This window comes from Callorhinchus milii, unplaced genomic scaffold, assembly GCF_018977255.1.
Source record: "Callorhinchus milii isolate IMCB2004 unplaced genomic scaffold, IMCB_Cmil_1.0 Scaffold5, whole genome shotgun sequence".
Taxonomy (NCBI): Eukaryota; Metazoa; Chordata; class Chondrichthyes; order Chimaeriformes; family Callorhinchidae; genus Callorhinchus; species Callorhinchus milii.
The window spans coordinates 55,851,321-55,867,617 of NW_024704746.1; the positions used below are offsets into that span (position 1 = coordinate 55,851,321).

The 16,297-nt window shown below is 41.0% G+C and overlaps 1 protein-coding gene across 1 annotated transcript in view; it reads right to left on the reverse strand.

Moving 5' to 3' along the window:
* The window catches only part of lrrk2 (leucine-rich repeat kinase 2), a 93,832-nt gene that overhangs the window by 4,467 nt on the left and 73,068 nt on the right, over positions 1-16,297 (reverse strand). The window contains exons 43-48 of the mRNA XM_007909988.2: positions 10,662-10,762; positions 9,619-9,813; positions 7,772-7,965; positions 7,250-7,322; positions 4,960-5,141; positions 3,995-4,147 (exon numbers count right to left, since the gene is read on the reverse strand). Of these exons, the coding sequence (XP_007908179.2) occupies positions 3,995-4,147; positions 4,960-5,141; positions 7,250-7,322; positions 7,772-7,965; positions 9,619-9,813; positions 10,662-10,762 (898 nt within the window). The remainder of the gene's footprint in view (positions 1-3,994; positions 4,148-4,959; positions 5,142-7,249; positions 7,323-7,771; positions 7,966-9,618; positions 9,814-10,661; positions 10,763-16,297) is intronic.

Sequence of the window (16,297 nt, forward strand, 5' to 3'; positions counted from 1 at the left end):
TAACATACCTGAAGTTTGCAATCACTCTCACAAACTTTTTTATAAAGAGCTCAGATTACTTTAAAAGAGAATTAGATATACACAACATCAAACAGCAATTGCATTTCATGTTGGAGGACATGAGGACATCCAAAGGCGATGGACATTAGAGTCTCATTGGGGGTTTGCATCTGAGCTAAGGGGTGGATCCAGGAGGGGTGAGGGTTAAGGTTGCTGGGGGAAGAGGAAGATGACTGAAGGTGCAGTCAAAGAGGAAGGTTTTCAAGATGGACATTGAGGCGAAGGGACTCCGGAATACAGTTCCAGAGAGTGGAAGCAAATGGGCTGAAAGCCTATATTTGAAAAATATAATATTGGTCATAATTATCATTGTCCAGTTGATGAAATCCATTATAAATAACATCACAACCATTTTGGGGATAAAGCAGGGATTCATCAAATATCATTCTAGATATGAGACGTCAAGAGTTATGCAGAAAAAGTTATTGTTTTTGGTGAAACAAAAAAAGTTAGATAAATAATATGCTGTATTTATTTGTGGGGGGAAAAAAAGCATACGGGTCATTTTAGCCCTCTACCCTGCCCAAAAGAGAAAATTCAGAAAACTTCACAAAATCTTGAGAAACAAAAAAGAGATGACAGCATGTTGTGCTTAGTGATAACTGGGCACAAGAATAAATGGAAAATAACACAGGAACGCTCCAAGTTTATTTTATGCATCAAAAAGATGATTCTTCTTACCATACAATGCCAATGAGAATTAAAAGTAAATCCAACCAGACTTTGTTACAAAGGGGCCAGTATAGCACAGGTTCATTTATAACATGGTCATACAGCAAAAGTGAGGCAGAAGTTCCAGTGCCGTCTGGCCAGCTTCCTGTGCACAGTGCAAAGGTACAGAAGGCACGCAGTGTGTCCCAGCAACCACTGAAAATACTGCCAAGAGAGAGAAGATAACCATCTTCCTGGATGCATGGACAGGACATGACCTAAGTAGTGACCCACAAGCAGAAGTTCTGACCCATGGCTATTTTTATAAACAATCCCAGTATAAAGCAGGACCCGATTTCATTGGACAGAAACTACTAAATAATAATGGTCTCAGTGGAGGTTATCCAATAAGCAAACATTTTATATGACAATGAAAACAAATACAGTAAATGTTGATCACCACAGAGCACGTTAAGAGGGTGATGTGGAGCACTCCGTTTATATCTGGTTATAGATCACCAAAAGGATGTAAAGTTAACAATTCAATACGTTTGTTCAAGACAAGAAAAGGTTTGAATTCTATTCCTTTCTGATGTAAAAAGAGAACCTGATTTATTCACAGATGTTAAGCATGGTTTTGGGGGAAACAAAGTTCCTGCATGAGTATAAAACACAGAATCGTCTGGCATTTGTTACTACTTTTAGGCATAGGCTAGGAATTGAGAGTTACCCTCTTACTAAACAAACAATTCAATAGTTGTCCTAATTTGCAATGGTTGTCCTAATTTGTTTTAGGTTCTTATTCCTTAATACCAAGACACTGAGAAAAATCATGAAAAGCACTGAAATTCAGTGTGAAACCTTAAATGTTCTCAATGGCAGTGCTCAGAAAGTTTAACTGACCTTTTCATTTCACCCCCAGTTTTTTTTGTTAAATACTGGTTGTGGTATGATAGAAATAAAAAAATATTTCATTATGAAAGCTGCCTCAAGCTTTAATTATTTTGTTTTTCTCTGCTTTAAATTTACTTTCAGGTAGAAACATTAATTAAATAGTCTTGATATTTGCTGATAAGATTACTCAAAAGGATACACACTGATGACTGAATTCTGTTGCCACACAGGGAGCTTCAGTCGGATTTTCATCTGCTTCCCCACGGAGTTTAGTCTTTCACTCTCTGCTATTCAAATAATCTTCCCCCCCTTACTTTCACCTGGATCATACATTTTTCCATGGGCAACCTAATCCCAGTTCTTTGCCAATAATGCCATTTGCTGAGAATTACGGATTAGAGTAATGCAACCTGGAGGTCAGAGACTTGAGATCATTACAAGAAGATATATCACGTTCCAGGAAACTATTCTGTAACATGAAGCCACAGGCGGGCAAAGCAGATACTGAGTCATGTGACTGATTTAATTTGTGATACACACTGATTAAACTTTGCTCCTTTCATTGCAATAGTTTAATCACTCATTAGGTAACCATGGTAAAACCTGCAACAGCCGATGTGACGGGCACTATATAAGTGCAAGTTGTTATTGTTGTAAAAACGCAGGATGCTCAGGCCTCAGGCCTCTATGCGTTGTTGCCAGCTGTTTGCTCAACGCTAATGTGGGCAGAGCAGCACAGTGTGGCACAAGTGGGAAATGGGCTTTGCTCACCCTGGAGGCCCCGCTGTTGGGATAGTCTAGGTGTCACGCTCTACACTGTGTGTCTGTGTCTCTGTATGTGTGAGTGAGTCTATATCTCCCGCTACTCTGTACATGTGTGTTTGTATCTGTCAGTTTGTCTCTCTGTGTCTGTGATTGTCTCTCTCTGTGTTTGTACTCTGGCAGAATAAGTGTTCAGGTTCTTATCATTTCTGAAAATAAAGATGATAAAACATCATTAAATGTTTCTTTTGCCCAATGTAACACCTGCATTAAATCAGTAACACAGAACACAAATGTAAGATAATTATTAAGAAAATTAGAGGTTAGAAAAACAACTTTAACATAGCTGAAGTTTGTAATCGCTCTCACAAACTACTGTTTATAAAGAGCTCACAAATTACTTTAAAAGAGAATTAGATATATACAATAACAAACAGCAATTGCATTTCATGTTGGAGGACATGAGGACATCCAAAGGCGATGGACATTTGGGAGTTTGCATCTGAGCTAGGGGGTGAATTCAGGAGGGATGAGGGCCAAGACTGCTGGGGGAGGAGGAAGATGACTGAAGGTGCAATCGAAGAGGAAGGTCTTCAAGACGGACATTGCGAGAAGGAGCAAGGAGAAGGGATACAGTTCCAGATAATAATAATACATTATTGGTCATAATTATCAATGTCCAGTTGATGAGAATCCATTATAAATAACATCACAACCATTTTGAGAGTACAGCAGATATTCACTTAAGATGATTCTAAATATGAGAATTACGTAGAGTACAGACACAGAGAGACACTCATTTTTACCTTCAAGGCCCTCCATGGGTTTGCTCCCCCCTACCTCTCTAAACGTATAACCCCATATCAGCCTGTCTGCACCCTCCGCTCGGCGGACATTGGCCTGCTTCAGGTCCTCTGCATTTCCCACCCCACCATTGATGGTTGGGCATTCAGCATCTCTGCCCCAACACCCTGGAACTCTACTCCACAATCCCTCCAAATCATCCCCTCTCTTGCCTCCTTCAAGTCCCGCCTAAAGACCTTCCTCTTCGACTACGCCTTTGGCCATCCTCCCCCCACCCTCCCACTGCTCTCCTCCCCTTCTGACCACAACTCCCAGCTCGGGTACAAAACCCCTGATTGTCCAGTGCCGTGGGCTGTCTTTCTGATGTGAAGGGCCCTGTACAAGTGTAATTTGTTGTTCTTGTTTCAGAGAAAGTTATTGGTTTTGATGAAACAAAAAAAATCTATTTTTTTTAATCTAATCTAAAATCAAGAAAAAACACTGAAATTCAGTGTGTGTATGTTTCTGTGTGAGTGTGTCCGTATCTCTCCTCTCTACGTGTGTTTGTGTCTGTGAGTTTATCTTTCTCTGTCTGTATGTGTGTGTCTCTCTGTGTCTGAGTGTGTCTTTGTTTGTGTGTCCTCTCTGTCTGTGAGTGTACGTGTGTCTCTGTCTCACATGGCTTGGTTATTATGACTCAAAAGTGTTTCACTGTGGTTGGTCATCCCCTTCCCTCACGTGAATTGCTGCATTGTTAGAAGTGTCATCTTTTAGATGAGACGTATATCTTTAAATCCATGTAGTGGTCTCAAATACTCCAGACAAATAAAAGTTAATCACTTACTTAAGAAGTGAAGCACAGTCAATTGACACATTGAGGCGATCAGTTTTTTTGTCCCATAGTTCAACAACATGACTGTTCTTTTTTGCCAAATAAATATATTTGTCAATCGCCATTGTGATAATATTTCCATCACTGTGATACTTTTGCTGCCAACTGCAAAAAAAGCAAAGTGAAATAATAAACTATCTCCTCCAGTATACTTTAACCATCTTCCTTGATTTGGTTTTGGTGACTCAAGATTTGTTTATTTCCAGATACTTATCCCTTCTCTCAGTGAGACATAGAAAATAGCTGCCAATTCCCTGGCAGAGGCAAGTATTCGTGCAACACTCCTCAAAGGTGGTATTATAAACTTGTGCATTGACAATATCAGTGCCATATGTCAATGATATTCATCAAAAGTTGGTGCTTCTGTATAAAAATATTTCCTTTTTTTTCTTTTCAATTGACCAGTAACAGAAAGAATCTGGTGGTTCCAAAGATGCTACCTTCACTTCACTTCACTTACAACTTGAATATGAACCATCTTCATGTGAGGGGGCAGACAGGGAAGGGAAGTGAGCGGAGTCCCAACTCACTTCTCAATGCCAAAATCCTGCAGCCGGATCATGCATTCATCTTCCAGCTTCTGATTGACAGTTAGTGGGACTATGGCTTTGCTAAACCTGGAATATAACTGCAATCCAACCAATGCCACAAATTGGAGAAATTCATACTTAACTGATCTGGAAAGGTTAGACATTATTTGACCCCAATAACCACCTTTTGATGGGAAGCATCACCTTTTAATGAATTCCATGCATACATGTATACATTTACACCAACATTCATTAATAAAAAGGAAACTTTATTTCTCTGAAAATAAATCTTTATGTCTATTTTAAAAAGGGATCAATAAATCATAGTTTTACAATGTTCCGCATTCAAAATCAAATAAGTGCAATTTAAATTGAATAGTAACTTACAGAACATTTGTTTTTGTATCAATCATTTTCTGAACTGTAAAATCGTTGGTAAATGATATGATTTTTGTTCCACAACCTGCCCAAATGACACTCTGTCCTGAATTCTGGGATATGTTCAGACACACCAAAGGAGTGCTCACGTCACCAATGTCTATAACTTTCAGTGGTGCACCATCTTGATACTGTTGAAATAGAATACGAGCATAGACTGTTAAGATTTACTAATGCAGGTTACATCAGTGCAATAATTGTGGCTGAATTGTCTCAAGAAGTTTCCAGACATTTAACGTTTAGAAATATGATATAATGATCTTGCATTTCATATAGCACCTTATTATATCATCGATACATCTCAAAGCAATTCATCAGATTTGTCCAAAGTGTATTAATTATGTATTTGTAGGTAATAATTATGTATTTGTGAAAGCAGCAGCCAATCTGCACACAATGTGTCACAAACAGCCATGAAGTGAATGACAAATTTTACCTAGGCGAAGTGGCTTTGCTCACAGAATCATATCTATGTACATTAAAAAAAAAGGATTCTTTTCCAAATCTTAGAGCATCAGAGCTAAACATAAATTATATTAAAGAGACAGATTTTTATGAGAAAAACAGAACTGCATGTTACAGCATTATTTAAAGCCTTCAAATGCTACAAACTATATTTTGACTACTGACTAAAGCAGAATATGCACTCAAGGCAACATAGTCCCTTTAAATGTTCTAATTACTGGCTCAATGGCAATCCAAAGGTGGTTCAAACATGTAGCATGTGTTAGGTGCGTCATGTTAAAATAATAACAACAATCCTTGCATTTGCTCTATTGCCTCACCACGTCAGGAGGATGCCTCAAAATGCTTCACAGGATTTACTGTAAAATGTAGTGACTATTTTGTATACAAATTTGCCAAAAGCTACAGGATGGAAAAACAAAGTCTCCACAAAGTACTGCATATGTTTGCTTGCTTTAGAAACCATCAGCACAGTTGTCTCAGTTGAAAGGTGAATTTTTGTAAACATAAAATCCGACGATGCACATTATGATAAGACTCTGCAAATTCTCATTTTCCATTCAACTTCATTGCAATGAAACAGTAAAACTGTCTGATCTGTATAAATTGTATAATCACCCAACTCATACATCTGCTCAAGTCCTGTTGAATTTCCTATTAAACCCACTTAAATGTATCTGCACATGTCGTGTATCTGCACATGTATCTGCACAATCATGCAACTCAGAACGCCACTGCCAACTTCCGCACTTGCCGGCTGTCGGGACAAAACCCTAGTTTCTCGCACCTACCTGAAACAGAACCCCACAAATACGCACCCCAACAAACTCCAGCCCCTCCCTCCCAACTCCATCATGCAAAGCGGGGTATGGGGGGTTGAGAGAGGAAGGAACGGCAAGAAGAAAAAATATTCAGGCCACCCACTCCCTCTCTCCCCGGTGAATCATCCATTCAAGGCGGTGGCAGCACCCGCCGGCGGTTGGGAGGACCCTCTCTCTCTTAAGCTATCAAATATTTTTTGAGGTCCACTGAATGCAAGAAACCCATCATCGATTTGGTCAGCTGGGTGTCAGATATCCGGCTGACCAAAAAAAATCAGCTGTGTAGGAATGTGTGGTTGATTGAGAAAGAGAGAGAGGGGGAGAGAGAGAGAAGGGAAGAGAGGGTGAGAGGAGGGAGAGAAAGTGATTGAGGAAGAGAGGTGGGTTTCACTCTATGTGAAACCCACCAAATCAGTTTAAAACTTTAAATCTTAAAGTTGGCCGAACCAATTGGCTTCTTCCTTTGCTCAGCCAACACTGACCTGCTTCATGTTCCCTGGCCTACCCATCCCACAGTCAGGCTTTCAGTCTATCTACCCCCACTCTCTGGAAATTCACCCTGGAGCCCTCTGACTCAGCCCTCCCTCATCAAGGTTCATCTCAAGACCTTCCTCTTCAACCATTCCGTCAGTCATAATTCCCCTCCCACCCACCCACAGCTCCCACTTTCATCTTGGGTGCCAAGCTGTCACCCACCTTGGGATGTTCTCCCAATGTGAAAGGCACTATATATAAATGTAAGTTCAGTGTAGATACATTTAAGAGGAAACTAGACTGTCACATGAGGGAGAGAGGATTAGAAGGGTATGGGAGAGAGTAAGGAATGGAGTATAAACACCGGCACGGACTGGTTGGGCCGAGTGGCCTGTTTCTGTGCTGTACAATCTTTGTAAAATTGTATCTGAATGGTTTAATGGTTTTAAAATGGATCGTGAAACAAAAAACGAGTTTACCTTCACTGTTGTATCCTTAAATACTGCAAGTTTTCCATCTGCTGTACCCACCAACAGAAAGTTTTCTTCTTTGCTGAAAGCAATCCAAACACAACATATATTTATTTGGTAATTCATTCTCCCCTTTTCTAACCAATAGAAAACTAATTCCAATTTGGTTGTTCCCTGCCCTACCCAATTCCAAAAAACAAATTTGTGCACGTTTTGCTCACAGAATACAGTTAATTCACTTTACAGTATATTCTGTGAAGCGCTTTAAGACATCTCAAAGATGTGATAAGGCACCATATCAAATGCAATGATTATTATTATTATTAATAGCTGCCTCAGAACCATGCAAAAGCTGAAACAAATAAAAACCTGGTTTGCAATAGTTTACACAGGAGAAAACAGCTTTCACAGCTCTTAACAGTAAAAGGAACCAGAGTAACAGATGATATCCTTGACATGAACAAAATATTTTAACTGGATAAAACACTTGATGCTGCATACAGTACTTGTGAAAATACAGTAGGGTCTTACCTATGTTTCGAATGATAGGTGAAGAACAAACAGGTAATAGAATCAGACATTTTCCGAAGCTGATGAATGGATTTGACATTCTCTGTGTTGATTACCCACAGATGCCCAGACTGTGTGCCAGCAACCACCCAATTATCTTGCTCACCAATTACAGATATTAGTTCCAGGCATAAAATGCGACTGTCGTCGATATCCTAGGAAAGGATAAACGTCATTTAAAGTAATTGAAGTAACTTGAAACTACCTTCTGTAGTAATTTTCAATGAAAATAGCTTTTGTTAACAGAACGAGGCAATTCATAGAAAATTTCAAACCCTTAATTTGGACTGTATTTGGATTTGTCACAAATGTAAAAGGACTTAGTATCACCCATGAATCACCTAGTGTCCCATGTAAAAATGTTTCTGATAATATTAATAATCCATGCATTTGTTTAGCGTCTTATCATTTCGAAACACCTCAAAGTGCTACACAGGATGTACTGTAAAGTGGTGTGACTGTATTTTATGGGCGAACACGGCAGCTAATTTGTGCACTGTAATATCTCACAAACAGCAATGAAGTGAGTGACCAATTTTATTTGGGAGATTGTTAGCCAGAAGAGTGTCATGGGATCTTTAATGTCCATCTGAACAGACAGAAAGCAGTTCAATTTGATATCTCATCCAAAGGACGGCATTTAACAATGAAGTACACCCCAAGTCCTGCCATGGGGCTTGAATCCAAAACTTCACTACTGAGAGGTGAGAGTGCAACCAACTGAGCCAGATTGAAACCACTTGTGGAAGTACTGCAAGTGTATGATAAAAGAAACAAAGCAATAAATAAAACATAAATGTGTTTATCCTTGACACGATTGAAAGGATATTCCATGGTACAACTAACTTCAACAGTGACAACAATTTACACGTATATAGATAACTTCTTTCACATCAGGAGAATGTCTCAAAGCACTTTACAAAGATGAAGTCGGAGTCCGAGCTTGGTGAGACATAAGAGGAAGTGTCCAAAGTCATAGTAAAAGAATCTTTAGATGGGTTTTGAAAGCAGAGAGTGAGCAAAGCAGGGATGTTTGAGAAGAGAGTTTCACAGGGCAGGACAAAGTAGTGGAATGCTTACCCACAGATGATGGGAGAGAGCAAAAGTGGGACTTGAAGTGAAGCACAGAGTGAGACAAGTGAAAAGGATCACAGAATGTATAGAGAAGAATTTGCAAAGCGAAAGAAGACCAAGGTCCATCGAGTTCGTCTTCCGCCATCCTGGCTGTCACTTGACATGTTGTGTCCCAAACTATAAACTGTATCCCGAGATACTATTTTCTAGCAAAAATCTATCTAATTTTCTGCTTCCACTGTCTCCCGAGGAAGCCTGTTCCATACGTTTACTACTCACTGAAGCAGTGTTTTGGCAGATTTGTTCTGAATTTACCCCTTCAATCGCAGTCCAAGTCCTGTGGTTCTACTGTTCAGTACAATATAAAACAGCTTATCCTGGTCTACGTTATCTATTTCCTTCAGAATCTTAGAGGCCGTAATCATATCGCCTTTCAACCTTCCCTTCTCCAATGTAAACATGCACAGTTTATCTAATCACTCCTTGTAGTCCAGTCCCTCCATCCCCTCAATCATTTTGGTTGCCCTCTATATCCTCTCAATCGCTGCAATATCCATTTTACATTGTGGTGACCAGAACTGCACACAGTATTCCAAGTGGGGTCGCACCAGTGATTTATAAAGTGGCAGGATTATGTCAAGCATTTCTAGCCCCAATGAGGAAGTTTATCATTGCAGTCTTCCCTGTCCAGCACCATGTTATTTGACATCTTTGATTCTGACTTCCACACATACCACAACAGTCTGTCTATCAGTATTCAACTCCAAAGAGGACAGTTGTGCCTTATATCTTTTTCCGGTACCAATCCAAACTCCAGGCTGTTTGCAAATTGGATTAGTCGCCACCATGCATTCTCCTGTCAAGTTACTGGGTATAATTATCCTTCTCTTCAAGCAGAGTAGTTCTGCTGAATTCAGAGTCTGATACACCTACAAAAGAAGAATGCGATAATAGATTACTACCTTAAAAAAATTGTTTCCAATGAAACTCACATAAGCTATGAATGTATTCCTCTACCTTTCCTCCATACAAACCCTTTTTATGCTGGTGTATGTCAGCAGACGAACAGATGGCTTTCCTGTTCCCAAACCAAAACTTTATTTCTAGTAAAGAATTGCTTTTCACAGTCAGACCGTTGTGTCAAGTTCATATATCAGACTACAAGCTTGTTTTAAGATGTTGGACTCTGAAAGATGCATTGGGATTGTGAGGGAACAAAACATCGGATAATCTAAACAATCTTAGGAGAGAAGAAAATAAAAATCTGAAGAGGTGCTAAAAAGGATTTCAAGTATTAAATAGGTCTTAAAAACATTATCCTCGATTTTGATATAGCGACCTAGCATACTATTGAAACATCTTAAAACTCTTCTCTGTAGTGACTGTAGTTATAGGCAAATACCACAGTCAACTTGCACACAATAATGTCCCATAAACAATGTCCCTGGAAATTAATGACTAATTTTTGGTCTGAGGGATGACCAGGTCGTTGGTAGAAATTCCCATTTCTTTTCAAATAGTGCTTTGGGACCGAGTATGATAGACACAGCTATGAAATCATCAGTTTATAAGTCAGGCATCTTTGTTCTTACTTGCAAAAGGTCTGCTGCATTTTCAGGGTACTGTTTGATGAAACAAGTGTTAAAGCTAATGTAATTTTGATTTTAAAAATTCCTTAGATTCACAACACATAGCCAAATTCTAGATGTATTTTTTGATCAATCACATTATTGTAAGAAATCAAACATTTAGCCTTGTGCCAATTCTTGGATCATACCTGAAAAGCTGTTGGCCTGTCCTCGGGGTTTTCTTTCAGGCAATCCTCAATTAAGTCTTGGATACCAGGCCATGGAGAGCAATTATATTCGTTGACTGGATCTAAAAAAAAAGTTTCAATACATAGCTCTTTCTTAAGTGATGATGACGATATTCTGATGAAAAGTTTAAGTTCACTTAAAACTTTTGGTGATTGAAAAGTTGTACCCAAAGTGTTAAACTACTTTCCTTTACAAGATGCTAATAATGCTTCAACTTTCCAGAATTTTCTGTTTTTGTTAGGATTCACATCTACACTTCATGAAGATCATTTTAAAAAAACGCAACACAAGTTAATTTCCTAAACTATATTTTCAGAAGAGAAACAGAATTCTAGTGCATAGAACAACAATAATTCGAAACAGTCAGGCTCTTAATGTTTTGAATTGAATATGAAGAGTGCCGTACAGCAATCACACACAATACTATGCAGTTGATTTCGTATTGATTTAGTACCTTTCATGCTGAGAGGACATCTCAACAACAACAACAAGATTCCATTTATAAAGCGTCTTTCACGTCAGGAGGACGTCCCAAGGCGCTGCACAGTTGGGTCATGACCCGAGCAGGGGGGAAATGGTCAGGGTGAGGGGAGGGAAGGGAGGGAGCGAGGAGGGGGGAAATAGTCAGGGTAAGGGGAGGGAAGGGAGGGAGCGAGGAGGGGGAAGAGAGTCGAGAGGGGAGCTGAAGGCTCGGTCAAAGAGAAAGGTTTTGAGACCGGCCTTGAAGGAGGAAAGGGAGGAAGCAAGGCGAAGGCACTGGGGGATGGAGTTCCAGAGCCTGGGGGCTGAGAGGCTGAAGGCCCGACCACCGATGGTAGGGCGGTTGGGGCGGGGGACGTGGAGCAGACCGGAGCCAGAGGAACGGAGGGTACGGGCAGGTAGGTAGGGGGATAGTAGGTCGGAGAGGTAGGAGGGAGCAAGGCCGTGAATGGCCTTGTAGGTGAGGATGAGGATCTTGAAATCAATCCTCTGGGGGATGGGGAGCCAGTGGAGGCGAGCGAGGGTGGGAGTGATGTGGTCCCGAAGCCTGGTGCGGGACAGTACACGAGCTGCAGAGTTCTGAATGACCTGCAGCTTGTGGAGGGAGGTGCGGGAAGGCCGGCGAGGAGAGAGTTCCCATAGTCCAGCCTTGAGGTGACAAAGGCGTGGACCAGAGTTTCAGCAGCGTGAGGGGTGAGGTAGTGCCGTAGTCTGGCGATGTTCCGGAGGTGATGGAAGGCGGTGCCAGTTGTGGTGCGGATGTGAGGGAGAAAGGACAGCTCAGGGTCGAACAAAACGCCGAGGTTCCTGACTGGCTTTGAGAGGTGGAGAGTGCAGCCTTGGATGCTGATGGTGTCAGCGCCTGAGGTGCGGAGGCGCTGACGTGAGCCAATCAGGAGGGCCTCGGTTTTTCGCACGTTGAGCTGAAGAAAGTTGTCTCTCGTCCAGGACTCGATGTCGGACAGGCAGCTGTCAGGACATCGGTGGTCGTGGAGTTGAGAGTAGAGGAGGAAAGGTAGAGTTGGGTGTCATCCGCATACATGTGGAAGTTAACTCCATGTCTGCGGATGATGTCACCAAGGGGGAGCATATAGAGGGTGAAGAGGAGGGGACCAAGGACAGAGCCCTGAGGGACACCACATGAGACAGTGCGGGGGGTGGAGGAGAAGCCATTCGTCGAGACGAAATGAAGACGGTGAGAAAGGTACGACCTAAACCATTCAAGGACAGTGCCTTGAAGGTTGAGGTGGGAGGACAAGCGGTGGAGTAGGATAGCGTGGTCGACCGTATCGAATGCTGCCGATAGGTCGAGGAGGACGAGGAGACAGAGGGAGCCCTGGTCACAGATGGTCAGGATATCATTGGTGACCTTGACCAGGGCAGTTTCTGTGCTATGGGCAGCACGGAAACCTGACTGAAGGGGTTCGAAAAGAGAATGGGTGGAAAGGAAAGAGCGCAGTTGGGAGGCGACAACTCTTTCCAAGACCTTGGAGAGAAAGGGGAGGTTGGAGATGGGCCGGTAGCTTGATAGCTGCGACGCATCAAGGGAGGGTTTTTTCAGGGTGGGCGTGATGATGGCAGTTTTTAATGGAATGGGGACAGAGCCAGAGGAGAGGGACAGGTTGATGATGTCCCTCAAAACCTTTCTAAATGCAAAATACAGATACAGCTTTGAGACGTCTCGAAAATGTGATAAGGTGTTTTATCAAATGCAAGGATTACTGTATCATCACTGAGCTATAACCACAATGTGGATTTAATATTTTAAGACAAAAGAAAAACATGTGTTAAACTAATCAGGTAAATACATAATAATTTACAAATATTCAATATTTAACATTCAACAAATGCTTTGGAGGAAAGCATAATATTAATATTCATCATAATAATAACAATCCTTGCATTTCATATTGTACCTTTGACATCAGGGGACATCTCAAAGTAACTCACTGTAAAGTGTAGTGACTTGTATCTTGTGGGCGAATACAGCAGCAAATTTGTACACAGCATCATCCCAAAAACAGTGTTGCAGTAAATGACTGATTGTTGATCAGGACAGGACCAACATCTTAAACTTTGTGAGTTCTAAGTCCTAAATCTACTTCTCTCTTGAAATAAATCTCACCGATCTCACTGATAGAATGAAAATAGTTTTGGTTGTAAGGTGTCTCCTGGAGACTCTGGATTTTAAGCTAAATTCAAATTAAATTAGGTCATCTTCAGCTCATACAAATAAACAATTAAAAGCAAACTCATGAGAAAAAAGAAATTTAAAAAAAGCGAATAGATTAACAAATAGAAAATTATCCTCTAAAGTTGGATGTTTCGTATTTCCAAACACCATTATCAGTGAATCTCTTGCAGCATTCTTTGGCAATAGTGAGGACAGAGATATATCCATTTGGTAAGTTGGGTGATTTTTATTTGATCCATAAGTGGAGTACTGTAGCTCCGTGGTTAGAGCACTTGCCTTGCAAGCGAGACACCTGGGTTCAATTCCAGGCAGGGCGAAACCTTGGGCAAGTTTCCTTACTCCACACGCCTAATAATAATCCCTCCAAAAAACAAAACAATAATAAATAGATCATTTTCAATCCACGACTGTTTGTGAGACACTGCTGTACGTAATTGGCTGCCGCGTTTCGCCCACGAATATACAGTCAATTCACTTTACAGTCTATTCTGTGAAGTGCTTTGAGACGTCGCGAAGACGTGAAAATGCGCTATATCAAATGCAAGGATTATTATTATTATTATAAAAAATATTTAGCAATAGTAAAAAATGACGAAAGTGAATTTTTTTTCCACTTTTTTTTTAAATCGAATTTTGTATATTATTCTACCGAACTTGAAGTGCAAAACAGACACTGTCTATCCTTGATAGATTTTTATTTGTGAGAGCTAAGAATATCTGGACATTTGATGGCCTTATTTAATTTAAATTTGGCTTAAAATCAGGAATATCCAACATAAGACAAGAGTATAAGGGTGGACATATAGCTCAAAATAGGAACTTCGACTGATCTTGAAATTTCTAAACTATAAACAAAACACCAAAAGTTTAATTAGACAAAAGAAGGCCGTCTTTTGTAATTACCTCTTCCACTTATTATGTGAAGGCATTAGGTATATTGGGTACTCAAATTATTCAAGGTTAGAGTGAGGTTTTCTCAAGAGCAAAGCTGAAGTCATATTCCTTCTGATTACCTATCCGGTTTATCTGGCTTTTGACCTAGCAAATGTTTGAAACCCAAGCTCAGTAAGCAATTTCAACTAAGTTCACATTACAATTGATTGTTCTTCTTGGCTAAGATGCTGGGTGATAAAAGCAAATGACATTACAATTGCATTGGAATGCCTCCACATCCAATCAATCTTGAAATACCTCAAGGGCTGAAACGAAAACAAGTTATGCTGCCAGGAAGCAGTTACAGCCCTTCATAACATAAAAACACTTCAAAGAGGAGTCCTGTAGCTCAGTGGTTAGAGCACTCGCTTTGCAAGTGAGAGACCTGAGTTCAATTCCAGGCAGGGCGAAACCTTGGGCAAGTTTCCTTACTCCACACGCCTAATAATAATCCCTCCAAAAACCAAAAACAATAATTAATTGGTCATTTTCAATCTACGACTGTTTGTGGGACATTGCTGTGCGCAATTGGCTGCCGCGTTCGCCCACAAATATACAGTCAATTCACTTTGCAGTATGTTCTGTGAAGCGCTTTGGGACGTCCTCCCGACGTGAAAAGCGCTATATCAAATGCAAGGATTATTATTATTATTATTATAAAGAGGTGATTCTGGAAATTACCCAGAGGCACAGAATCTGAATTATGAGGAACATTGCAAGATACAAGGACATCTCTGTACATGACAATCTATTGTTTGGATCATGCAAATCACAGAACAGATAAAACTGGATCAACCTCTATGAAAAGTGTCGACAGATTTTAAACAAATTATTTCAAATGTATTTTTACATAATAATCCTTGTATCTGATGACATGATCTTTCATTTCAGGAGAACATGTCAAATGGAAGGATGTGACATGTTTGGCAATGGAATGTCAGATTTGAGCCAGTCTGTGGCGGTCTTGGTAGTCTGGTTCCTGAGTCAGGCAGATCCACAGTACTTCAGGGTACTGCTGATGTGATCCAGCTTGGCTCATTCACAGGACTTGGCAGGGCAGACCAGTCACTTGGCAGGAATCATCCCACTCAGCTAATGTTCACCCTGTAAGCCAAAGCACTAACGGTTCCAGTGGTCCTAACTGGGCAAGCAGCGGGAAAGCTTGGCAAACTATGAGGTTTTAGCTAGTTAGACTCCAGCAGTATCCCAAAGCATACTCTGGGTCCCCAAGCCTGAACTCTTAAGTAAAACCTGCTCCTAATACTTTCTGGAACTAGGTAAGCAGGATGTGTCCCTCCATGGAGAGAGTGCATATTTCATTCCAATAAACAACTCTGGAATCTCCTACTGTTTGTCCAGGTGGGACCAGTCTATCTGCTTATGCTTTAGCTTGCAGGGTTAATAGGAACTAAGTGGGACTGACACCAGTAACTGGTCTGCTTGTCCACGTCTTGTCAACAAGCCAGGCTGGCAGCGCTGTCAACAGTGCCTTGGTATCAGTTGGTTAAACTCCAGAAGTATTACAATGGTCCTCGAGACTTGGCCCTCGCTAACCTGTGCATAACACTCTGGTAAGCAAGGTGCATCCCTCCAGAGAAACAGTGCAGATCCCATTCCAGACACAGGGAAATTTCAATGTGTGGGTAGCATTTTGGTGGGGAGGCGGGAGGGGTGTCTGGCACATGTGAAAAACAATCACCAGGCTTAAGAGGATCCAAACCAAATAGAATTCCATGCACCCTACTTACACCTGGAAATTTCAGAGATACTAATTGGAATGAAATGCGCACGCTCTCTCTGGAGGGACACATCTTGCTTACTTAATTCTGGAAAGTATTAGGCACAGGTTGGCAAGAGCCAAAGTTTGGGGGCCCCAGAGTGAGTGTTGAGGTACTACTGGAGTCTAACCAGCTAAAACCGCATAGCTTGCCATTGATATCGCTGTCTGGCAAGCTTTCCTGCTGCTTGTGCAGCTAGGACCACCCTAAC